Below are 26,464 nucleotides of genomic sequence, written 5' to 3' on the forward strand. Positions count from 1 at the left end.
TGACTCTGTGCGCCGAGGCTTTGCAAAGGACTCTTATGCAGCTGCCTGCCAAGAACTAAAAGGATGCTCATCGCATAGCCCCTGTGGAGGCCCTCCCCAGACAGACCCCTCCACACAGAACTTCACTAATGGGGCCCAAAAGGTACTGAGGTCAAGAAGCTGGGTCTGCACCAGCCTTACCCCCTCCTGTCTCGTGATAGTTGGTATGTTTCTTGGAGTCCCAGCTTGTGCAGTCCTGTGACTACATGAGAATCTCAGCTTCTATTTGAACACAAATGGGTCTAGCCCTTGTGGCTGTGGAGAAGGGCTTGAAAATGTGACTGCGCCCTTCCCCCCAAGGCTTCAAAACGGAAAGGCCAATAAACAACCCAACATTTGCCAGTTTGGAAACGTTTAAGCTGGTCTCTGTCTGGGGACCTGATTCCTTTCTGGACACTGGGGGCTGCCGATACGAGAGTTAGGCTGCAGACCCCATTAATTTGTGCCAATCTGGTCCCTTTACGCCCTGTCTTCACCTGGTACCTGGGTCTCTGGTTTCCAGGCCCAGTTGCCTTTCACTTCGCCCCCAGCCCTGGCTCTCCTCGGGGCCAGGAACTGGCCACTCTGGTGAGGATACCCTGCTCTGTGGCTGGAGAGGAGGGGGATCTGTGTCCCATCGCTGCGGCAGCTGTTATCCCTTTCCTTGCGCCCATAAACTAGGCGAGGACTTCATTCAACTGCCCCTTCCCCTTAACATGCCCATCTTTAGGGCACTTGTACTAGCCCTCCAGGGATTCTGCCTCGCAGAAGCAACTTAGCTGCACTCCCCAACAAGGAATGAGCCCTGCCCTGGGCCTCCACCCAGAGTTTTGTTGAGTCACTAGCCTAACGCAATCATAGGGGCCTGGCCCATTAGCTGGCCGCTTGCCCAAAGACATGGTCCAAGATCAGCCCAGCGAGGAATAGCTACAGGCTGGGCCACTCCTCTCATGCTCCAGGGAATGTGGTTTACCCCAGCTGTCCCCACAAAGGCACTTGGTCTCTAAAGACAGGACTGAGTTTATCTGCCCTCCGCAATGTTAGGGGCTGCTGGCATGCTGCAAAGCAGCCCTTCCTGGGCAGCTCTCACCGCGCATGCTAGACCTGCTCCCAAGCTGAACCTCAGCCACTATCCGCACCAGGCAGCCCCCAGTGCTGGAGTCAAAGGGGGTCTACAGCTGCCCAGTGGAGCCGGAAGCGTTACAGCACCAGTCTCTAGATTCCCAGATCTTAAGACCGGCAGGGACCATTAGATCACCTGGCCTGACCCCCTGTATTGCACAGGCCTGAGAAGTCCCCCCAGTGAGTCCCGCACCAAGTCCCTGCCCCATGGGTAGGCTAGGATGTGTCTATTAGAAAGACCGACGGTCCTGATTTAAATACGCCCATCAGTGGAGAACCCACCACCTCCCTTGGTGACCTGTTGTGCCGGTCAGCTGCTCTCGCTGTTAAAACCAGGAGTGCTTCCTGGGCTCGTGGTGGCTATTTCAAACTCTCAGACATTTCCACTGGGGATGAGGGCTGTCCTGGATCCTCTCCTTTCCCAGTGCAGGATTGTTCCCAGCTCTGCCAAGCCATGGCCGTTTGCTAGGGAAACACTTGAGGAGTTTGCAGTTGCAGTGGGTGATACTAAGTATGGGACTGGACTCTGCATCGGGTGGGACCCTGGAAATCTCAGAAATCTCACAGGAGCGGCTGAGGATGCAGTTCTGGAGCACTGGCCAAAAGCCAGGTCCAGATCCACTGCGGGTGTAAATCAGCATAGATCCACTGATGTCAATGGAATGACGCTGCTTTACCCCAGCTAAGGATCTGGGCCCCATCCTTTGAGTTCTAGCTCTGGCAGCAGCGTCTGGTTCCAGCCAACGCTGGGCCAGCAGGTCTCCGCCATTAATTCTGCCTGGCCCAGGAGAGCTAACGACATGTATCCAACGCCGCTACAGGCAAGTTAAAATATAACACTCTGCAGTCTCCTCCCAGGGCTTATAAACACAACAGGCAAGTCTGTCAAATTAGCCGGCCACACCTAGGTTAGCTCCTTCCCTCTAGGCAGGTAGCATTCATCCCTCTGATCAGCCAAGAGCTCACCTGTCTCAGGGAGGGAGGTTAGCAGGCTGCACTGGAAAGCCCCTTCCAGTGGCAAGAACCGGGGTGTCTGAGGTGGTGCAGCTGAAAGGACAAAGATGTCGTCGTCGGCTGCTGCAGTCTCCTTGCCTACCGGCTTCTCGGTCCTGACGACGTTTCCTGATCTCCTCTTTATCCCTGAATTTGTAAGTTTGGGCCTTTTTTTTTTTTTTTTTTAATTGAATTTTTAGAACCAGAGCAACGGCTGTGAAGGTGCCCAGAGGCTTTGTGTTGCAGATTTCTGAGTAAAGTACAGTGTTAAGCCCTGTGCTGGTATGGTGCCGTGCACCTCTGGCTCACGGCTTTGCATGGTGGCAGTGTATATCCCCCCCGCCGTGCTCACTGTGCTCCTTACAGGATACAGATGGGGGGCATGAATTCAGGGGTGCGATTGTGGACAGAGTTTTTCAACCTTTTTAAGCGAGACCGTCATAACTGGGACAGTGGAGAAAAGAGTGGGGACTTCACGGCTGAGGTTCCCACAGCATTAATGGCAATTGGACAGCCAAATCTCCTAGGCAAATTTCAAAATCTCAGCCTCTACCTGTGCCCTGTTTCTTGAGCAATGTCTTTGGATAAGTGTTGGCAGCACTGCAGAAGATAAAACGTAAAATAGGCTAAATGAAGCCTGTTGTCTGTGAAGGCAATTCAGCTGTTGATATATGCACAGTACAAGCTTTCCGAGGGGCAGCCAAAATCTAACTCAGTGCAAATTTGGAGGCTTATTTAAACGAGTGAATTTTGACTGTATACCTAATATGTGGAATGTTGTAAAAGTCTGGCGAAGATTAGACTTTCCAATAAAGGGCTGGCATGAACCCTGGCAGACACAGCACTGCAAGAGTGCTCAAAGGCAGCAGAAACAACTGTCTTGCATTTTATGATGTTGGAGTAGCAGTATGAGATCATGAGAGTAAAGATGGTATCCGATGAATAGGCACAAGGACAAAGAATTAGACCGATTTATGTAACCTGACTATTATAGTGGGAGAAAATGATGGACTCTCCAGGTATTTAACAAACATTAAAGATGTAACTAAGGCCGCCTGAAAAATTTCCATCTAACCTGTTTTTCGACAGAAAAGTGGAGCTTTGACTAAATGAGAACTTTTGCAGAGAATATTTGTTTTCCTCTAAAAATTTTGTTTTTTGTTAGGCTTTTTTTTTTTACAAAACAATTGGAGATTTTTCAGCAATAACCAATAATTCAGATAAAAATTGTAAAATTACTGGTTTGTTTTTGTTTGTGGCAGTTTTTGGGCCAAAACTTTTCAATTTTCCAGTGGAAAAGCTAAAATTTTCCAGTGGAAAAGCTAAAATTTTCCACAAGGGGCGGGGGAGGATTCTGACCAGTTCTCAGTGTGACAGGTGGGCAAACGGGGGTTCCCAGGGCAAAAGGCTGCTGGTCCCATTGGTTTCAGTGGGTCGAAGGCTTCACCTGAATGGTTTAAGGGATTTGTTCAAGGTCTCACAGGGCAGAGACTCCTTCCTCTCCCAAATCTCACCTGCCCTGCCTCCCCGCCCCACTGCCCCTGCACTCTGTGCAGTTTTAAAACAACAGGAAACCAGGAGATAATGTTATACTGCTGGTAAAGCATTTGTTTGAAAAATGTAACTGAACAAGTAAAACGAGCATTTACATCGTGCTGTCTAAACAATGATCGCTCAGGATCGTTGGGTCACGTCGGGCCTGATCCTGCCCAATGCTTAGGCTCAGATCAATTTAGGTTCCTAATTCCCACTGAGACTAATGGGCGTTCTGGGTCTCAATACCTTTGAGCTCTTATTGCCCCCTGTGAGTTACGCAGCCCCCTCTGCTCCCGGTGAGGCCCTCAGGAGTGGGAGGGCTCAGTGCTTTTCCGGCTTGGCTCTACAGGGCAAATGTCTAGGCACTGATGCTGCAGCTTGGAGCAGTCTGCAGCATTGGGGCCCTAGTACACCGAGATTGGTGACTGTCGTGGAACGGTCACGCTCAGTCTTTCCCATTTTAAAGACCCACATCTTGGCCTGTGGCTCTGAGCCGCCCTGCAGGGGCCGTAGCAGCAGCAACAAAGATCTGTCACAGCAATGCTGCTCTGACCCAGTCCCCCTCCTCTGCCATGTCCATCCTGTGCTTCCACCCACTTCCCTGAGCCTGGTCTGTGCCTCTGGGACATCACCGTCCCCTCGCATGCAGCTGCTTCATCCCCATTGATCTGGGGACTCTGACCCCTTGGGGCATGTGTGCAGACCAGGAGGAAGGCTGGGGCAGCTGAAGTTTCCTTTTCTCCTCCCAAATTCTGAGCCCGTACATGGTGTCACTGTGTAACTAACAAGAAAGCTTGGCTACGGGCCAGGACTCAGAATTTGCCAGCTTGCTGGCTGTAGGGCCCATCCTAGGGGTGGTCTGGGAATGGAGCACACCTTCCCTTCCCATTCCCGCTCCCAGAAAGAATAAGCTGCAGGGAAAAACACCGCTCCCCCAGGGCTTGAAATCTGACCCCTGACTAGGCCTGGCCACCCAGGTACCCTGGTCCGCTGCTTGTGGGAGGCCAAACAATCAGACCACTGAACAGCCCAGAGGGTTTATTATGCCCATTTCTCTCCACCATTGAACAAACTGATAAGCCACCTGAGAACAGCCCTGGAGATAATGAAACTAAAGGAACTGCAGGTGGGGCCCAGTGCCCATGAGATAACAGGACAGGTCCTGCAGCTCGTGGGAAGCAGAACAATTTCCACCCTGTTGACAGAAGGCTGGGGAGTGTGATAGTGAACAAGGGCTGGGGACGAGGCGACAAGTAGTTGAAGAGCTGGACCGGATGAGTAGGGGCTGAAATCCTTAGCTGGTGTAAATCGGTGTACTTCTAAAGATTTAATTGGACTGGCAGTGATTTACACCCACTGGGGATCTCTGGTCCATGTGTGACGCTGAGCGTGGGATAAAGGACGAGAAAACTGGCAGAGGAAATGCAGTGTGCGCAGCACCCTGAAAATCTGCTTTTGAAAACACGAGGTTTGTATTACAAACCTCTCGCTGGGCAAGAAACAGGGTAAATATTCTGTGTTGTTGAAATGCACCTTGCTGCTTCGTACATACTGTTTGTTCAACGCTTTAGCTCAAAAGCAATCTGTTTGGTGAGCGCTCGCGGTTGGAACTAGAACTGGTCAAAATGTTTCAAATTTTGAAATTCTAAAAACAAACGGGGAAACATTTCAGAAAGTGTTCACGAAATACGTCCTCGTTATTTTGAGCAACCCTAATTCTAATGTTTAGACAGAGAATGAAAAGAAGCCAATGAAACCTGGTCATAAGGTGATGATGCAAAGGTATGTAGCTGGTTGTGCTTGTTGATGGGAAACATGAGATGAACGTGAAGAATGAAACCGCTCACAATGGAACTATTAAAAAAAACCAAATAAACAAAAAACCTTGAACAAAAATAGTACGGACTTCTTCAGAGGCAGGCTAAATACTGTCACAGGCCCTGTGGCTGGTTCATCCATGTAACTGGTGTAGCGAGCATGGGGCTGTCTGTGCCCTGCTAACATGGGAGCGGAGCAGGTGCTGCTCCCCTGAGATCAAGGGGATTACACTGGTGTAAGCCGCAGCAGAAGCGGGCGTGCAAGAGGCAGACAGGCAGAGTGACCAGCACCGCGTACATCCGTACCCCAGCTCGGCCCCCTGGCCCAGACTCTATTCACTGGCTCCTCCTCATTGCTTGCAGTGGGTCAGCAAACCACAGGTTACGCTGATACCTTTCCCCATCTGTAATCCTCTCCCCAGCTCCTCAGACCACACCTCCTGCTCCTTGCTCCCCTTCCCCAGCCTCCCCTCCCTGGCACAAGTTCCCTTCTGCCAGCAGGCGAGAAATGCAATCAAGTCACAAGCCCTGAGGCCAGAGGGGCTCTGGAGGTGGGAGCTGGCTGCTCCAGGCTCTGGGAGTGGGGGCTCCTGTCCCGTGTGGTCTCCATGGTGCCCCCCACTGCTGTTTGAGGGGTGGGTCAGTGTCCCTCCCCCATCCTGCCTGCTCTGCAAGAAATCTTGACCCCCCCCGCCACCTGTGACAGATTTCTCATTGGTCTCTGTAAAGCCAGGATGTCGCCCATTGCCCCTGACTCCAGGCGGGCGCCGGGGGAGGGATTGCAGCCCCGTGTGGTGCCTAGCACTTGTCAGGCCCTGTCCTCTCGCCACCCAGGCCTGCCTGCTGCTGCTATCCTTGCGGAAAGCCAGTGTCAGAATCCAGGCCCCATAGTACAGCTGGACACTGGGTCTCCTTCCCCCTCATATACCTGGCCCCATCTGCCTTTAGCCCCAGAGCCAGAGGGAAGGACTGCCCTCCCTGGGAGGATGGGGACAGTCCTCTGCCTCCCCAGGGCTATCCTGTCCCTACACCCCTCTGCCCCAAGGGAGAGGTGTCTCAGAGCTAGGCCTCCCAGAGCTAGAGGCCAGGGCTCCAGCTAGGTGCTTCTTAAAGTAGATTGAAATGGTTGCCAGGGGCAGCTCCAGCCCTTTGCTCCTCAGCCCCGGAGATTTAACTGTTGTCAGTCCCTTGCCTGTGATGGAATTCGTAACTGATTCTGTCACAGCTGCAGCTGGGAACCCAAATCCCACCCCTGACTTTCCGCATCCTCCTGTCACCAGACACACAGTCCCTTCCCTGTTAGGCTGATCCTGGACAGAGCTGCTTTTGATACACTCCACCGTGCTCATCCGCAGCACGCTGGGCAAGCGGATTCACAGTTTCACCCACCTGCCCCCTCCATGGTATTACCACTTCCCTTCCCTTATTGTCGCCACTGCAGATTGTGCAGCCTAATCCTGCCCCGTAACCAGCCCAAACTCGATACTTTCAGTTATGTATAGCCTTGAGTTTGTTTCCCTGTTTGCTAGAACTCAGTCAGCACAAAGTACAAACGCTGGTGAACACAAACAGCTGCAGAAAGTTGCTGAACCCCTTGTGAACAGAACATGCCAGGTTTTGGAGCCGCAGGAAGGAAAATGATTAAGCCAGTCTCCTGATTTGCAGGGGCCTGACTCCATCTCCTTTTGCATGGCTAACGACCGTGCAAGTGGAAAGGCAATGGAGACTCAGGCCCCCAAAGCTTCAGTAACGCTGACTTGCGAGTTGTTAGTGATTACTGTTCGTAGGCCCTATTAGCTGGAAGGTGTTCTCATGCCAACAATCAGATAACTGTAGATATCAATTGTGCTAAAAACTCCTATGGACATATCGCTCCCAGCTGTGTACTTAGGGGGAGTCATGCATTGGTAACAAAATTTGATTAAAGATTAAGAGTTACCCAACACAATGTTAAAACTGAAAATTGCCTTTCTTGGGTTGATATAGCAACCGCTCTTATCAGGGGAAAACATTGACGTTTGAAGCATTTATGCAACTATTATGGCAAAAGGTCCTGAGATAAGAAAACATGATCAGGACATCTGGTTTTACCATTTGGGAAATCTGGTATGTATTGTGTTGACAACTAATTTAATTATGGGTAGGCTTGGCAGAATTCCAGTTTTATTTTTTATCATTTCCACAGATCTCTATTATTTTTGAAGCATTCCCCCCCCACCCTGCATTTTATCCATTAAAATTTTCACGGTTGCAGGAAGCTCTGGGGGTCAGACCATTATTTAATGCCTATAGATGTTGACCTTATAAAAGTTAAAGCTTTATAACCATTAAAACACAAATTGGCAACATCCCATCTCCAAGTATACAAAGTAAATATCCCTAAATCAGACTCTATGTTCTCAAGCAGCATTTTGCTTACTTTGCCTGTTTGTAAATTTTGATGATTATTGATGGAGATATTTTTGCCCGTGTGTGTGTAAGAGGAAATTGTTGTTTACTGGCATTTAACAATAAAAATCCAACCCTTCCAAGCCTAATTATAGTCAGATATTCGATGTTCAGAGCTTTCCAGACAGTTGCACAAACTTCAGTAGCAAGGCCACGTAGTATGTCTGTGCTTCAAGCTGGAGAGGTAACTTCCAGCTCGAGGAGACGTACCTGCGCTAGGTCTGAAAGAGTGCAAGCCGCAGTGGCGAGAGCGGCAGCAGGGGCTAGCCGCCCTGAGCATAAACCTGCCATTTTGGTTTCCTGTTGCTTGTGCTGTGGTGTCCGCCCTCTGCTTGCCGTACACCAGCTTGATCAAAGTTAGCAGGGGCACCTCTAGTCCCCTCCAGCTTCAAGCAGACATGCCCTGAGAGAAACCAGACTGGAATGTGCTGTGGGCTGGGTGTTTTCTCTGCTTTTTAACATCCCTCTGATGCAACCTGCCAAAGGAGGCTTTGCTCAGATGTCAGAGTAACAGCCGTGTTAGTCTGTATTTGCAAAAAGAAAAGGAGGACTTGTGGCACCTTAGAGACTAACCAATTTATTTGAGCATAAACTTTCGTGAGCTACAGCTCACTTCATCGGATGCATACTGTGGAAAATACAGAAGACATTTTTATACACACAAACCATGAAAAAATGGTTGATTATTCCTACAAAAGGTTTTCTCTCCCCCCACCCCACTCTCCTGCTGGTAATAGCTTATGTAAAGTGATCACTCTCCTTACAACGTGTATGATAATCAAGGTGGGCCATTTCCAGCACAAATCCAGGGTTTAACAAGAACGTTTTTTCCTACCCCCTCCCCCCCCGACAAGGGGAAATAGGTTAACTTGCATAATGACTTAGCAACTCCCAGTCTCTATTCAAGCCTAAGTTAATTGTATCCAATTTACAAATGAATTCCAATTCAGCAGTCTCTTGCTGGAGTCTGGATTTGAAGTTTTTCTGTTGTAATATCGCAACTTTCATGTCTGTAATCGCGTGACCAGAGAGATTGAAGTGTTCTCCGATGAATGTTATAATTCTTGACATCTGATTTGTGTCCATTTATTCTTTTACGTAGACACTGTCTGGTTCTGCCAATGTACATGGCAGAGGGGCATTGCTGGCACATGATGGCATATATCACATTGGTGGATGTGCAGGTGAACGAGCCTCTGATAGTGTGGCTGATGTGATTAGGCCCTGTGATGGTGTCCCCTGAATAGATATGTGGGCACAGCTGGCAACGGGCTTTGTTGCAAGGATAGGTTCCTGGGTTAGTGGTTCTGTTGTGTGGTATGTGGTTGCTGGTGAAATCTCTCTGGTCACGCGATTACAGACATGAAAGTTGCGATATTACAACAGAAAAACTTCAAATCCAGACTCCAGCGAGAGACTGCTGAATTGGAATTCATTTGCAAATTGGATACAATTAACTTAGGCTTGAATAGAGACTGGGAGTGGCTAAGTCATTATGCAAGGTAACCTATTTCCCCTTGTTTTTTCCTACACCCCCCCCCCCCCCCCCGCCTTCCCCAGACATTCTTGTTAAACCCTGGAGTTGTGCTGGAAATGGCCCACCTTGATTATCATACACATTGTAAGGAGAGTGATCACTTTAGATAAGCTATTACCAACAGGAGAGTGGGGTGGGGGGAGAGAAAACCTTTTGTAGTGATAATCACCCATTTTTTTCATGGTTTGTGTGTATAAAAAAGTCTTCTGTATTTTCCACAGTATACATCCGATGAAGTGAGCTGTAGCTCACGAAAGCTTATGCTCAAATAAATTGGTTAGTCTCTAAGGTGCCACAAGTCCTCCTTTTCTTTTTGCTCAGATGGTGGCCCCCATCCTGCAAGTGGATCCATTTTGGCAGACCCCTGGGCTCTCATTGCCACAGGCTGTTGTCCTCTGCCAAACTGGTCCTTCCAATGAGCTTTCTGGATCTGGCTGAGGACAGTTTAATTTTATTCTGGTGCTGGCACGAAGTCGGCTGCCCTGAGTTGTTACATCCTGTGTGATCGCGGGAATTGCTGGGTTTTATTATCATCATTTTGGATTACTAAGGGAACCTTCCCCCTTTTTTGTAGCTACAGAAACACAATGAAGCTGTCAGGACACCTCAAACGATGAGAGCTCTCTTAGAAGGAACATTTCCAAAGACGGGTGTGGGGAAATTTAGGTGTATGACTGCTTGATTTGCAAGAGTATCCATCAGGCCCTGTGACACTCGAGGGCCAGCTTCCTCAGGGTTTGTGTAAATACTGTCACTTTCATCTGCACAACCCCACACCCCTGAACCTGGCTTTGGGCGTTCTGTTTAAGGAGCCTGCAGGCTGAGTTCCTGTGATACCCAGAGGGGAGCCATTCCACAGAGAGAGCTTGGAGGTTTCCCCGCCTAGGTGCCACCTCCCCAGCCCCCAGCTCCGATCTGTGCGGCCCGTCAGCGATGCAGGAAAAGAAGGTGCAGCTGGAGTGGAGAAGTACCGCGAAGTAGCAGACTCCGAAGGCAGAGAGGATCAGCAAAAACCTCCTGAGCTGTTCTCGCATTCTCCTTCCACCTCCTCGCTGCTGAGGTAGCCAAGTGAAATGTGAGAAGGTTGGGATTTCCTAAGGGAGTTAGGCACCTAACTCCCTTAGTCTCCTTTGGAATCTGCAACCTCCATTCCTGTGATGTTACCACAGATGTGGATCAAGTAAGTTTCACTTTGCTGCCAGCTCCCAGAGGAGAGTTGGGTGGGGCAGGAGGAGCAAATGCAACTGAAAAGAAGGGCTCACGGCTACAGTGGCTGAGACCAAACAGTAAAAGTCTAGCCTGAGCTCCTGCATAACACAGGCCCTGTGAGGCCCGGCTTGCCCCAGGAGCTTGGGTTTCAGGCAGACGAGGAAGGATGGACCAAGGTTAGGGTGCTGGCCTGGGGCTCAGACCTGGGTTCAATTCCCTGTTCTGCTACTGACTTGCTGTGTGACCTTAAGCGAGTCACTTAGACTAGGGCTACCCTAGGAGCTGGGGGGTGGGGGGTGATGCCCCTGCCCCTGCACACCCGCTCCAGCTAGCGCACGTGTACAAGGCAGCGTAGCCTGGGCAGCAGCCGTGGAGGCATGGCTGAGCCGTGCTGAAAACAAACGCAGGAGTCCAAAGCTGGGCCCCGCCTGGCCCTCTGGCTGGGAGAGCAGCGACCATGGGGAGCCACAGTGCGTGTTTTGAACTCCGCTCCCTAGCTGTCGGGGGGGGGGGGGGAAGAGTTCCTGATGACGGCAGTGACCGGGGGGGGGGGGGGGGCGCGAAGCTGTTGAGCGTAAGTACAGCCATCGGTGCTGGCTGAAACTCTCCATATGAAACTTTTTTCAGCAAATCAGGCGGCTTCAGTGGCCTTGAAATGTTTCACAGATTTGGGCTCAATTTGCCAAATTTGGTTTTGGGGTGTCCCCCCCCCCCCCGAGAAATTGAATAAAATTCCCCCCAAATCACCACGTTTCAACATTTTTTTTTTTAAAACAAAATGTTTTGGTTTTTTGGTTCAAAACGTCTTTGTTTCAAAAATGCTTTTAATCAAAACCATTAAAATGCTTGAAATGGAACCAAAACAATTTTGGGTTGAGCAACTTATTTATTTATTTTTTTACTTTTCAAGTCACCAACATGTTTTCAGTTCAACCCAACTCAATTCCCACCCCCCACCCCCAATTTTTTGCGTGGATTTAGTTAGGCCGTGAGCGGGGGAAGGTTTGGGGGAGGAGAGGAGCTGGGAGGGCGGCGGGGAGGTATTCGGGGAAGACTGGAAGTGAGAGAAGATGTGGCCAGTGTGACCCAGCCATCAGCCACTCCCACGAAATCGCCCCCGGCAAGTGTAGCTGGCAGCGCATGGCTGGGCAGCCAGAGCCCAGGCCAGAGGCCACGCTGGGATCCATTTAATAAGGGGGTGAGGCTGGCTCCCCTTGGTCCCTGTGCCAGCCCTAGCACCAAGGCAGGGTCAGTTTTCACATCCCCCTTCACTGTGCTCTGCCCTTGGCCTCTGTACCCTGGATGGAGGGACAGGACAAAGGGACGTGTGCTGGGGCACTGACTATGGAGGGAGGGGAGGGGAGGAGGGTCGGGGCTCAGGGCAATGCCCAATGGACAGGGAGAATTGCAGAGATGCAGGGGAGCAGGGATGTCAGGGGAACTTGACTGTATAGGAGGCAGCTTGGAATGAAACCATTTAACCTGGGCATCTCCCACTGTTGGTTCATGGCTCAGTGCGGCTTATCCAGTGCCGGTGAGGCATGAATGGGAGGCGGCAGGAGAGAGGAGCCTCCGAGGGGCTGTGCGCGCAGAGTAACAGCGGTCCCTTTGGTAAGAGCAAATCCTGTTTCCGCTAATGAAGTCAGTGCTCTGGGCCCAATGGGAAGTGGAGGCGATTTCTCAGCCAGGCTCTGGCCCAGTCTGAACCACTCAACTCTGCGACTCTTTCTGAAAGACATCTGCAAGGTCTGGGCCGGGGCGGCTCCCTGGCTGTGTGACGCAGGAGGTCTGGCTCAAGGGTCTGGTGGACCCTGCTGGCCTCTCTGAATCTATCTCTCTGTAGCCCAGACATTGTTCTCGGCCACGGCCTAGGCTCCTGGCTGGCTTTTGTACCGCAGCCTCGCAAACACCCACCACTTTGTAACTCTCAGCAGTTAGAGGCAGGAGAGAGGAGGGAAAAGATGCAAACAAGGCAGGCTGGGACTGCGGCTGGGAAACCTGCCCTCACACGGGCTCAGTGTGTCCCTAGGGGGAGGTGAACTGGTTCTGGAGCAGCACTCCCAACTCCTTGTCTCTATTTGCAAACGAAGTCTTGGTTTTACAAGTCTATTTGCAGAACTGTAAAACCAGTTGTCAAAGAATGGCTACAAAACCCCAAAGGACCCTACTAGTAACAAAAGAGCAACAAAAGAAGTTTGCAACAGAATTGTTAACCCACAACATAGGACTTTCCCCACCGAAGAGCTAGTTTTGGATTCAGCAATACAAACTGACTGGCTGAAAAAGAAAACATGTTTCCAGGATTTAGCCTGCCATCCAAGCAACAGTTCCCTCTTCTGTTCCTTGCTGCATTTTGCTGGTCAGCCCGCTAGTGGGACACTGGCAAAGCCTGATGCCTCAGCAGGACCACAGTAGAACTCTCTTCCCCGAGAAAGCAGAGAAGGGAAATCGGATTCCAGAGGATGGGGCTAGAATTGGCTGACCAGTCCTCAGAAGAAGCAGCTAAAGGGCACACAGCTTTCTGGAAACAGGCGCTGCAATGGGCAAAAGCTGGATTCTCTCTGAGGCATTTGAAAACACTGCCCTGGACAATGGCTGTAAAAGTGCTGATGGGAAACGAGTCTGTGGGATTTGTGCTCCTAATTCCCTAAGGGGCTTGGGGAACCCCCCCCCAGCAATAATCACACATGGCCTGTTCCCACGTACACTACTCTACACACCATTCAGGTGTGGGCTTTTTACCGAGCTAGTTCTAAACCCTAGTGTGGCTGCAGGTCTGTTACTAGACTTACTCCCCTTCCCATACAGCTGTCCAGGGATAAGAACCTTTACACGGGTACAAGCGTGCCCACGCCAGGGGCCTGAACTGCTCTAACACACTGGGATAGTTCCAGTGGTACAACTTGTGTGTCGACCAGGGCTGAGGGGCTGTTCTGTCTTCCCAGCAGAGAAAGTTATGACCCTCCCATAATGAGGGGAGGGGAGATGTTCCCACACGAGCCCCGATTGTGTGTGTGTTTGGCTGGAGGGCGTCTGTGCAGTCACCACGTCTAGCCGTGGCTCCAGACTGGTGTCTCTGGCTCCAAGCGTCTCTAGCGCTGAGACTAGTTGCCGGAGCTCCCCGGCATGCTCGTGGCTTTGTTGCTGGTTTGGGCAAAGGAGACTGTTGTTCTCTGGAGGTCTCAGAAATCATTTGAGATTCACTGTTGTGCTACCTTAGGGCTGGGGAGTTAAAAGGTCGCTGCTGAACCCGGTGCAGCGCTCCGGAGCGGGTGGCTGCCGGAGGTTGTTACGGCGCTGAACCAGGAGCTGGGAGGGCAAGGCTGGCAGGGGACACACCTCATCATCACGCACCGCTGGAGCTGAACCAAATGGCTTTCCTGGGTCAGCTCTGGGGAGCCGGCTCCGCAGCGGGCGCATGTTGGCACAATGTCACGGCCTTTCCGTCCAGCCCTGGGGCCCGGGGGAGATTCTCTTCCAGGTCCTACGCGTGCCCAGGCGGAGGCAGGGGGCTGCGATGCCCCAAGAAAGGCGGCTCTGGTGGCACTTCTAGCTGAGAGCAGACGTGCCGCCCTCTCAGGCCTTTCCTCCTGGGACTTCCAGCCTAAGGCCGCAGGCTCCAGCGGGTCCAGGTCATACAGCCGGCTCTGAAGGCTCGGCTGACCCGAAAGGCCGCACCCTCAGCCAGGGTCCATCAGCGCGGAGGAGCCCCTGCAGCTTCGAGCTATGGGGAAAAACCCAGGCAAAGGCAGCTTCAGCTGTTTGCTGTTGCATTGAATCAGACGGTGGAAGGTGAAGGGAGCCTCTGGGAAGGGAATGTGATACCACATCAGCATAATGGGGCTGCCTCCGGGGGGGGGGCACATTCCTCTGCCCCCCATCTGTTTACTCTCCTAACAGCCTTTCTTTTACTGATCGCTGCAGCTAGCCCCAGCCAGGTGGCTTTCATGACCTCTCAAATCAGACTCTTTACAACAGGGGTAGTGGGTGAGGCTTGATTGGTGAGGCAGAATTATGCCTGCCCGAGAGAAGAGAAGGGAAATTACCCAGCCAGCAGCCACTCTTCCATTGCTAATGGCTGTGAATGGTGCTAAGAGATGTTGGAACAGCTTCTCTGAAGTGTATGACAACAGTACCTGAGGCTTTGGGGGAAATAGCAGGGCTCTGGGCTCATTATTCTTTCCCATACTTGACAGATAATTGGAGGGGCTATTCATCAGGCTGTCCTGCTCTTTGCTTTAACAGAGTAAACTAGGTCCTTCTCTCCCGGTGTGTGTGGGCTCATGTTACCTACTTACCGTGAAGAAGAATGTCAGAAAACGATACTGGAACAGGTTTTTTTGTTTTTTTAACCTCACATTCCACACTGTGCTGGGTTTCAGCTGAGCACCTACCGGCTCTTGGGGATCTTCACAGCCCCTCGCTGCCAGTGAGTCACGGATCGTCTGCAGATTCCAGCAACTGACCAAGCAAATTCAGACCCTATTTATGCAACTGTGTTGTGATTGCCGGCTGGCTTGTCGTTAGAATATACACATTTATTAGTAGGTCTAAGCTCATGAAAGAGGCATGCAGCTGGTAATCTCCATGGGTGATATGGAAGAGTAAAAATACTTCTACATAGTGCTTAGTGTGTCTCTTGCATCAGTAGGTTTTGAAGAGGTTCACTAAGTTGGGTGAGGACCAGAAAAATGTTTCCTCTGGGGTTTGCAGAAGACCTCATTCAATCCAGCACGTGTGTTTCTGGACTTGTACAATGCTCCCATCCAGTGTGTTCTCTGAATGTGTCGAACTATTGGGCTTTTTGAGACTAGCCAAAGAAACGTATTCCCTTCCCAGGATAAAGTTGGGATGAAATAAAGGCATCTCGGAACTTCGGGTCTTCCTACAGCATTCAGAGGATTTCTGAATATTGTGCTGGTGCGGGAGAAATATCTTCTCTACTTTCAAAACGCTCTCAAGTGGTGTCAAATATAAGTGCTGTGATTTGCTAGGGTAAGTTGGTGTCTGAAATCGGAATCAGCCAGACCTCAGGACAAAATGGTAACTTGGGTTATGTCTACACTGCAAGAGCTCTAGTGGTGCAGCTTTGGCATGGCTATGTCGCTGGAGTGTAGACACTTCCGACGTTGATGGAAGGGTTTTTCTGTCAGTGTAGGTAATCCACCTTTCTGAACGGCCGTCGCTAAGTTAAACAGAAGAATTCTTCCATCGATCCTAGCCATGTCTGCAGTGGGGGTTAGGTCGACCTAACTGCATCCCACAGGACACACAACTTTGCGTAGCCCGGGTGCTGTAGCTAGGTTTTAGGTGCAGACCAGGCCTCAGAATGATTCTAGGCTTGTTGAGCCTGGTTTATCGTGTGGAGCTCTAGCTGCTCAAAAGAGCCTCCGTTTTCCCTTCTGCGGGACGCTCCTTCATTGCTCTGCCATTACAGCACCCAGGAGTCCATTGAGCCTCAGCCTCCTCTCCCCTGTGACACAGGGCAGCAGCCGTCAGGCTCCCTGTCAAGATGAGGAGACTGGTAATACAGAGGCTAAAGCCCTGATCCGGCCCGAGCTTCCTACAACGCGCAAAGCACACTCCTGTGAGGAATAATAGGCGTGTAACGAGTGAGACTGCTCCCAGAAGGTGGCAGGTGAGAGAAGTCTCTTGGGTCTCCATGTCCAGTCAGTGCTTGGCATCGCTGCTGCTACCAAGGAAGATGCAAACTGTTCTGGGTTGTGTGGTGTCCAGCCAGCCTGGGTTGCCCATCACACAGGCCCCAGCAGCACGGGGAGCTGGTTTTCAGTTCCTGCTGCCCCCGGTGGAGCTGGGCTGAGCGAACTGAAACACGTCAGGCTCCATGGGCCATTGTCCAGCCCCCAGGGCTAACAATGCGCCCGATCCCATTCAGCATGCGGAGGACCTGGGGAGGAGTCAGTGAACTAACTCCCGCCTTTCCGGGCCAGGCTCAGCCCTAGGCTCTCTAGGATTCTGCCAAGGTCCGGGTCAATGAAGCACTTAAGCACGTCCTTCAAGTTAAGCATGTGCTTAAGTCCCCTTTGACTTAAAATTAAGCATGTGCTTAACTGGCTTGCTGAATTGTGGCCTACAGCCTATTGACCCACTTCCCCTTGCTGTGTTTTCTCCTTCCCGTTCCTCCCACCCTCTTTCCTCTCCCCCCCGTGCCCGCGGTGTCCAGCTGTGGTCCTGTGCCCCTCCCCCGTGGTGCCCTCATTTAAACTCTTTTGGGCTCCGATATTCCATCTAAATTCATACAGCAGTGTTGTCACCCTTCCCTTTGCCTCCCCGGTTGTGTTTCATCATTTCCGTTCCATGCCCCCCCCGCAAACACTGCCAGGTACTAAGCAACCGCTCCTGGGTACGTGCCACCGCAAGGGAGTGACATGCTGGCTAGGTCTGTGCGCGCGGCCCATCCCCGCTCAGTGCCCGATGGGGCATCGGGGTGAACTAGTGAGTGTCGCCAGGCTTTGGGCTATTGGAAATGGGGACAGTCTGGGCATTTGGATAATACTTAGTCCTGCCATGAGTGCAGGGGACTGGCCTAGACGACCTCTCGAGGTACAGGCCTAGGGTTCTATGATTTCAAACCGATTACCACCGATTAAAACTGCTATTGGACCGACCGGTACCAGGCATAGTACCACAAGCTACCGTGAAATTCCGGGCCACCGTGGTCTCGGAGTGCCGCTGTGGGGCGTGATAGCTGCCTGCCTGTGGGGCACCCATGTCTGTGTCACCCGGAAGGGCTGTGGAAAGAGCCTCCAAGGAGACCCCTCCCACCAAGGCCCGGCTCCGGGTGGCCAAGGGTGGCTGGACGCAGTGGGTCATTGGCAAACCACTAAAGCAGCAGAACCTGGAGTTGGTGTGGGTTTCTGCTGGGGCCCCAGGACGCTGAGCCAGGGCATTAGCTGGGGCTGATTGTCTGTCCGAGGAGGTTGGAGCGACCCTTAATATGAGGGATAAAACATGCTCTGTGACTGGCAAACACGGCAGCTTGCTGGAACGATGCCTAGGGGAGCGGTGGGAGAGGGTGTAATAATCCTCTCGTGGGTGGGAAGGCTCACGCCTGGCCAGGTAACAGGTGTAGCAAACACGGACAGCCTGGAGAGCATTATGAAGCGCTCTGGGGGGACGCTGGCAAGGCACAAGGTATGCTGTTGGGGAAGCACAAAAAACGGGAGCTCTGACGGTCCAGCTAGCTAAGGCTGCATTTACAGTGGAGCTGGGAGGTGATTCCCAGCTTCGGGAGATGGACCTGGGCTAGCTCTGATCACGCCAGCACGCGAACCGTAGAGCGTTTGCTGTGGTGCGAGGTGATACTCGGCCTGGATAGCCCTTTCCACCCCACGGGCTGCCGCGGCTACGCTCTGTATTTAGCACGCTAGCTCGATCAGAGATTGTCTCCTTCAGCTGGGGATCGCACCCTGCTCCAGTGCAGATGTGCCCTACCTTCGCCGCAGAACCTCTGGCTCTCAATTCGGGGCGTTTTCTCCCCAAATGGAAAGTAAATGAGAAACCAAGAAACCGCCAACCTGTCAAATCGGGTGCAAGACCAGTGCCCTCGCTCTCCCCGTCGGAGGGTGATGAAGGCGCATGGAAATGCGGCGCTCTGGAGAGAATGCAGGAGAGGCCCTTGCATGCTGCTGTGTCGCCATGTGGGTGCTGACCGGGTAGATGGGGAGCGCCCAGAGACACTGATGGCATCGGAGCAAGACAGTGATGGTGTCTTACCGCAGACCACAAGGGCCTGCTAATTATCTGGCCAACCGGCAACTCTGGACTGGTCTCGTACTGCCCAGGACCAGGTGGGAGACGCCAGAGGGATCAGCCGGGCTGGAGAGCCGTGCTGCCCAACCTGCACTCGCTGTGCTGCCCGGAAATGGATGAGCCCCAGTTCTCACCCCAGAGCAGCCTGCTCATGACAAACGATCAAGCCTTTGGCAGGGGAGCAGCCGAGGACCCGAGTCGCTGGGCTGGCCAACGAGTACGTGTTTGGAGGTGCGTTCGGCTGGCTGCTGTTTGTCAGGCACGAGGGAGGGTCTCATTCAAACGGGGGAGCAGCGTGCCACCGCAGTGACTCTGCTGGCTGGCTCGGGGGGCGGGGGGCACATCCACAGACACCCTAAAGGGGCTGGGCTCCTCCCAGCTGGGAAGGCCCCTGTCTCAGGCAGTAACCCTGAGAGGAAGGTCAGGATGGGAACGGTGGTGGATTAATGATTTTGCCGCCCCTAGACCCAGAAATAATTGCTCCCCCCCCAGCAGCGCCCCAGCTCGCCTCTGCCTCCTCCCCTGAGCGCGCCACCCCCCCCCAAACCCCCCGCTTCTCCCCGCTCCCTGCCAGGGCTTGGGCGGGAAACAGCTTCCCAAAGGAGGGGGAAGGGGGGGACGTGGCGCACTCAGGGGCCGGGGCGGGGATTTGGGGAAGGGGACCAATAGGGGTGGAGTTGGGGTGGGACCGGAGGCAGAGGGCGCGAACCGGCGCCGGGGGAAGCAGCTATTATAAACTTGTCGGCCTAGGCGATACTATGCCGCTGGGTGGGAATGTGTCTCTCAGCTGGAGCCGAAGAAAACCAGCATTTCTGAGTCCAATCCTCCCTCGGCAGCAGGGGTTTCTTCTGCCTCAAGGGGCCGTTCCCGGGCAGATGGTTCATTTACTTATTCCCACCCTGCTAGAGATAAGACGTCTGTCCATCCGGTCTGCCCTTCGCGGTGGTTTACGGTCCCGTGGGGCTCAGGGAGAGCGCTGGGATTCGGTGCCATAATGGGACTTCCTTGGGAGGCAGCCTCGCTGAGGGGAAGGCACCATCAGGTTGTGAAAAATGGCACCAGGAGGGAGACTCTGGTCGTGATTGGCAAGGACCTAATGGCCGAGAACGCAGGGGCTGGCTGAGATCCAGGCTCCAGGCCGGGAGAGCGGCTGTATAAAATCAAGAGGTAGTTGGCTGGCAGCGTTGCGTGGGGAGCGAAATGAGTTTTAGTGCTCCAGTCTGTGCTCAGCTGACAGTGCAGCCTAACGAATAACGATGTGTGTTTGCAGAGGGCTTTTCTGCATTAAGATTCAAGTCCTAACTCGTCAAGGTTTAACGCCTCATTGGACTGGGCGCTGCGCGTGCAGCACTGGGAATGGGCGTTCCGTTGGATCAGTGAATGGACGGGGGGTTTCTAGTTGAAGGGGGTCGTGGGATACAGGTCAGTAGCCCTAGGAAGATTGTCAAAGCAGTCTGCGTAGGCAAGTCTTCGCTCCTTCCATCAAGGCAGAGAAAAATAAGCTTAAAGGCCAGGCAGAGGGTGGTCTCTGCACCCTGTTGATTTCAGTTGCGGGTGAAGAGGGCACAAGCCAGCCTGCATTTGGCTCTGTGTCTGGCTAGGTCAGAGAAGCGGGTGAGGATTAGAAGTGAGGAGGAAAGACCCACCCGAAGGACGGGAGTGGCTCCAGACACAGGGTTCTTTGTGCATGCATTTAAACAGGGAGGGGACGTCAGTGCAGCGTAACCCCAGAGCCCTGGAGGACATGCAGGTAAACCGACAAGTTGTTCCTGGCAGCATGCGGAGCATTGTGGGATAGCCATCAGAGGCCTGCCAAGCTTATGTGGATAAGCAGTGTGTGCGCATGAACATCAGCTTGCACTGACTCAATATGCAACGACCTTACTGTGATGGGATCCCCGGGGTGCAACCTGGAACTGGGGTGCCACTGAGCCCTCTGTTCCTCCGACTGGGGCTCCCTCTCCCACTGTGATGCTGTGACAAGCGGCAAACCTCTCCAGCTTCTGCACTTACACAAACATCTACCAGCAGGGACACACCCAGCTGACTTCCATAAATGCTTCTCCCAGCCACTCATGAACCAACAACGGAGAGGCTCCGGCCAATTCCCCCCAGCTCCCCAGCCTAGGACCCCAGAGCTGTACTGTTCTGCCCTGCTCAGAGCCCAGGCCACCCCTCCCTCCGTGTGGAGAGGGTATTTAGCCTTTGTAATCTGAGCTCAGCATTCCCAAGCACTTCAAGCAAAACACACTGATTTAGGGAAAATATAAAACAGGTTTATTAACGACAGACAGACAGGTTTTAAATGATTATAAGTGGTTGGCATAAAAGGACAGCGATGGCTACCAAAGAACATAGAAATAAGCGCACAGTCTAAATCTTAAACCTTATTACACGAGGCAGTATTTAGATCAGGGGTCTCAAACACGCAGCCCGCGGGGTTCTTCCCTGTGAACCGCCAAGCTCCCCATGGCCTCCCCGTCCCCTCCCCAGCGCTCTGCGTCCCCAGCCTAACTCCAGGCCAGGGGTAGGCAAACTAGGGCCCCGGGACGGATCCGGCCCCTCAGGGCTTTGGAACCGGCCCGCGGATTTGCCAACCCCATGGTGCTGACGGCCCCACGCCGCCCCCGTGGCCCCGGCGGGAGGGGGAGCAGGGAACTCCGTGAGCTGTTCTTGCCTGTGGGTACCTCCCCCGCAGCTCCCATTGGCCGGGAACGGGGAACCGCGGCCAATGGGAGCTGCGGGGGAGGTACCCACAGGCAAGAACAGCTCACGGAGTTCCCTGCTCCCCCTCCCCCCGAGGCTGCAGGGACAGGGTGCCCACCACTTAGGGTGCCTACCCTGGTCCCGGTGCGCGCTCCTGCCACCCCGGAGCCTCTCGAGGTAAGTGGTGCCGGGCTGGAACCCGAACCCCTCCTGCCCTGAGCCCCCTGCCTGCACCCCAACCCTCTGCACACCCCACACTCCCTCCTGCACCCCAACCCCCTGCCCTGAGTCCCCTGCCAGAGCCCGCACTCCCTCCTGCACCCCAACCCCCTGCCCTGAGCCCCCTGACGCACCCCAACGCCCTGCTACACCCTGCACTCTCTGCCCTGAGCCCCCTGCCTGCACCCCAACTCTCTGCACACCCCACACTCCCTCCTGCACCCCAACCCCCTGCCCTGAGTCCCCTGCCACACCCCGCACTCCCTCCTGCACCCCAACCCCCTGCCCTGAGTCCCCTGCCACACCCCGCACTCCTCCTGCACCCCAACCTCCTGCCCTGAGCCCCCTGACACACCCCAACCCCCTGCTACACCCTGCACTCTCTGCCCTGAGCCCCCTGCCTGCACCCCAACTCTCTGCACACCCCGCACTCCCTCCTGCACCCCAACCCCCTGCCCTGAGTCCCCTGCCACACCCCGCACTCCTCCTGCACCCCAACCTCCTGCCCTGAGCCCCCTGACACACCCCAACCCCCTGCTACACCCCGCACTCTCTGCCCTGAGCCCCCTGCCTGCACCCCAACTCTCTGCACACCCCACAATCCCTCCTGCACCCCAGCCCCCTGCCCTGAGTCCCCTGCCAGAGCCCGCACTCCCTCCTGCACCCCAACCCCCTGCCCTGAGCCCCCTGATGCACCCCAACCCCCTGCTACACCCCGCACTCCCTCCTGCACCCCAACCCCCTGCCCTGAGTCCCCTGCCAGAGCCCGCACTCCCTCCTGCACCCCAACCCCCTGCCCTGAGTCCCCTGCCACACCCCGCACTCCTTCCTGCACCCCAACCCCCTGTCCTGAGTCCCCTGCCAGAGCCTGCACTCCCTCCTGCACCCCAACCCCCTGCCCTGAGCCCCCTGACACACCCCAACCCCCTGCTACACCCCGCACTCTCTGCCCTGAGCCCCCTGCCTGCACCCCAACTCTCTGCACACCCCACACTCCCTCCTGCACCCCAACCCCCTGCCCTGAGTCCCCTGCCACACCCCACACTCCCTCCTGCACCCCAACCTCCTGCCCTGAGCCCCCTGACACACCCCAACCCCCTGCTACACCCCGCACTCTCTGCCCTGAGCCCCCTGCCTGCACCCCAACTCTCTGCACACCCCGCACTCCCTCCTGCACCCCAACCTCCTGCCCTGAGCCCCCTGACACACCCCAACCCCCTGCTACACCCTGCACTCTCTGCCCTGAGCCCCCTGCCTGCACCCCAACTCTCTGCACACCCCACACTCCCTCCTGCACCCCAACCCCCTGCCCTGAGTCCCCTGCCAGAGCCCGCACTCCCTCCTGCACTCTAACCCCCTGTCCTGAGTCCCCTGCCAGAGCCCGCACTCCCTCCTGCACCCCAACCCCCTGCCCTGAGCCCCCTGACGCACCCCAACCCCCTGCTACACCCCTCATTCCCTCCTGCACCCCAACCCCCTGCCCTGAGTCCCCTGCCACACCCCGCACTCCCTCCTGCACCCCAACCCCCTTCCCTGAGCCCCCTGACGCACCCCAACCCCCTGCCACACCCCGCACTCCCTCCTGCACCCCAACCCCCTGTCCTGAGTCCCCTGCAAGAGCCAGCACTCCCTCCTGCACCCCAACCCCCTGCCCTGAGCCCCCGACGCACCCCAACCCCCTGCTACACCCGCACTCTCTGCCCTGAGCCCCCTGCCTGCACCCCAACTCTCTGCACACCCCACACTCCCTCCTGCACCCCAACCCCCTGCCCTGAGTCCCCTGCCAAACCCCGCACTCCCTCCTGCACCCCAACCTCCTGCCCTGAGCCCCCTGACGCACCCCAACCCCCTGCTACACCCCTCACTCCCTGCCCTGAGCCCCCTGCTGGACCCCATGGGCAGGGGTGGGAGTGGAGTGGGGGGCGGGGGCAACGGGGGTGGGGTGATGCGGCCCTTGGGCCAACGTACGTGTCCTCATGCGGCCCTCCAGGTGATTCGAGTTTGAGACCCCTGATTTAGATCAAGCAATGTCCTCACCCCACTGGATGTTACAGTCCTTACTGCATGGGCTTCCCCCTGAGCCTGGACCAGTCTCCTTAGATGAGCTTTGTCTTCTCAGCATCCCGGCTGTGTCCAGTGTAGGTGGGGGAGGAGAAAGGTGAAGACCTGATGCTACTGTCCCTTGTTTTACACTCTCGGCCCATGTGCCTGGCAGACACTAGTCAGGCATGTCCTGGTGGGCTTTGCTGAGTCATAGTGAACAGTCAGTCCCCATGTCGCCGTGACTGAGCCGTTACCATTGTGTGATGCTCGCATGGTTGAGTCACACAGTTGATTAATGGGCGGTCAACACCCCCCTGAGCAGGGATCCTTTGTGTGTCACTGGCAAACTTACAGCATATTTCACTAACAACCATACAGCACAATTTCATAACTTTATAGACTCTAATAATAATATACATATGTGGACAGACTAGCGGGTTTCAGCAGATCATGACCTTTCATATGATACCTTATGTGGCATGCTTTGTATGAAATATCATGACAATATGTGGGGGCGACAGGATGTCATTCTGAGGTACGGTGCGTCACACTTACTCCACTTTCAAAGTGGATTGAGGAATACGTATTAACTAGCTAGTTAGTATGTGTTAGGAATTGTACGGTGTGTGTGTGTGAAGGCCATGTTGGATATGTCTACGCTGCAGTTAGACGCCTGCAGCTGGCCCATGCCCGCTGACGGGCTCAGGCTATGGGATGTTCAGCTGCAGTGCAGCGTGCAGTATTGTTGTAGCCAAATTGGTCCCAGACAAGCTCTCTCACCAACAGAAGTTGGTCCGATAAAAGGTCTGATCTCCCCCACCTTGTTTCTCCAATTACAGTATAGACAGCCAGGCTCAGCTTGGAGCCTGGGACCCTCCCCCATCATGGGGTCCCAGAACTCAGGCCTCAGCCTGAATATCTACACCGCAATTAAACAGCCCCTTGGCCCAAGCCCTGCGTGCCTGAGTCAGCTGGCATGGGCCAGCCACGAGTGTCTAATTGCGGTGTAGACACACCCTTTAGTGCACACAAATTAAAGTTAGTACACAGTAAATCCTTGTGTAGACAAACCCTTCTGAGCTGTATTAGCAGGAATGTTGTAAGCAAGACACAAGAAGCAATTCTTCCGCTCTACTCCGCACTGATTAGGCCTCAACTGGAGTACTGTGTCCGGTTCTGGGCGCCACATTTCAGGAAACATGTGGACAAACTGGAGACAGTCCAGAGAAGAACAACAAAAATGATTAAAGATCTAGAAAACATGACCTATGAGGGAACACTGAAACAACTGAGTTTGTTTAGTCTGGAGAAGAGAAGACCAAGAGGGAACATGATAACAGTTTTCAGGTACATAAAAGGAGGAGGGAGAAAAGTTGTTCTCTTTAATCTCTGAGGACAGGACAAGACGCAATGGGCTTAAATTGCAGCGAGAGCGGTTTAGGTTGGACATTCAGAAAAACTTCCTGTCAGGGTGGTTTAGCACTGGAATAAATTGCCCAGGGAGGTTGTGGAATCTCCATCATTGGAGATTTTTATGAGCAGGTTGGATAAGACACCTGTCAGGAATGGTCTAGATAATACTTAGCCCTGCCATGAGTGCTGGGGACTGGACTAGCTGACCTCTCGAGGTCCAGCCCTATGATTCTATAGGAGCCACACTGTTAAAGCAGGAGAGCCAGAAGCCAGTGGAAAGCTGTGAGTCTAGGGCTGTGCACAGCTAGCCAGAAAACCAGCACCAGTATCACAGGAAGAGTCAAAAACTTTTTGTTTGTTTTACTTATTTACATTTCAACAAATGCAATGTTGAGCTCAGTTGCTGGTCAACAACACCCCCCCTCCCCCCCGATGCAGACACAATTTTTCATTGGAATTTATTCTGTTAATGGAAAATCTAATTTTCAACAACAAATGTCATTAAAAATGGAAAATTAAGAAAACTTTGGCCAGAGGTAGCAGTTGGGTTGTGGAAAATTTCTCTATTATGTCTGAGCATTGGACTCCATGGAGCAACACTTCCCTTCATAAGTGTTTTGTTTTGAGGTTATTAAATATAGGCAGTCCTCAGACTTATGACGTTCGACTTAAGTTGAACGGCACTTATGAGGCGTCTAGATTGACACCCTGAATCGACTTGAGACTATAGGGTTTGAGTTTCCCACGCTCGTCTCACAATGGAGTTGTGGTTCCGAGTTACAATGTTCCGACTTACGACGCAATTGTAAGGAACCAATTGTGTCGTAAGTCTGAGGACTGCCTGTATTCATGTATAAGATGGCGACTGCCCCCCCCCCCAGCATGACAATAAATTGCAGAACTAGATGATTGCTGCCTTGTGAATTGCCTGAGAAGAAGTGAAATCTAGGTGTAGAACTGCTGTATTTTATTAAGACAGGTTTGTTAAATTAATATCCTTATTTGCCTTCTTTCCCCAAGAAACTATCTTAATGTACAGCTTTCAGGTTGAGACCAATGGACTTATCATGTCTTTTGAGATCATAACATGACACATGATGATGAAACCTGAATTATTCTGTTCTCTCTCCCTTTTGCTTATTCTTGTAGGTCTTTGGAGGCCTTGTCTGGATTCTGGTGGCCTCTACCAGGGTAGCTTATCCCTTACTGCAAGGCTGGGTTATGTTTGTTTCCGTGTTCTGCTTCACATTGTCAACTCTTCTCATGTGCCTCTATTTCTGCGGCGCTCATGGTGGAAAATCTTCCTGGATTGCAGTGGTAAGCTGATCCTGTCTTTGTACAGCTCCCTGACACACACAGTCTGAGCACTTTGGCCCTGATCCAGCCAACACTTGGGCATGTACTTGAATCAATGGGACTATTCACCGGTGTCAAGTGAAGTTAAGCATGTGTTCTGGCAGACTCTGGGTTTATATGCCTCTCACTGTGCCCTTGCAGGATTATCAAAAGCTGCTATCAGCCCTGAATCCAGAATAAGCAGCCTCCGTTGCTGCTGGCTCAGGAAGCCCAGCAGTTGTGCATGATGAGCAATTAGCAATGCTGTGTTTTGCATCTCACCCTATCCCCAGGA

At 53.3% G+C, this 26,464-nt stretch overlaps 1 protein-coding gene across 1 annotated transcript in view; it reads left to right on the forward strand.

Annotated features, from left to right (window-relative positions):
* Window positions 1–2,070: 2,070 nt before the first annotated feature.
* Window positions 2,071–26,464, forward strand: part of MAL (mal, T cell differentiation protein (MAL blood group)) — a 29,615-nt gene continuing 5,221 nt past the window's right edge. The window contains exons 1-2 of the mRNA XM_074947217.1: window positions 2,071–2,288; window positions 25,984–26,151. Of these exons, the coding sequence (XP_074803318.1) occupies window positions 2,202–2,288; window positions 25,984–26,151 (255 nt within the window). The 5' untranslated portion in view covers window positions 2,071–2,201. The remainder of the gene's footprint in view (window positions 2,289–25,983; window positions 26,152–26,464) is intronic.

Source organism: Natator depressus, chromosome 3, assembly GCF_965152275.1.
Source record: "Natator depressus isolate rNatDep1 chromosome 3, rNatDep2.hap1, whole genome shotgun sequence".
NCBI lineage: Eukaryota > Metazoa > Chordata > Testudines > Cheloniidae > Natator > Natator depressus.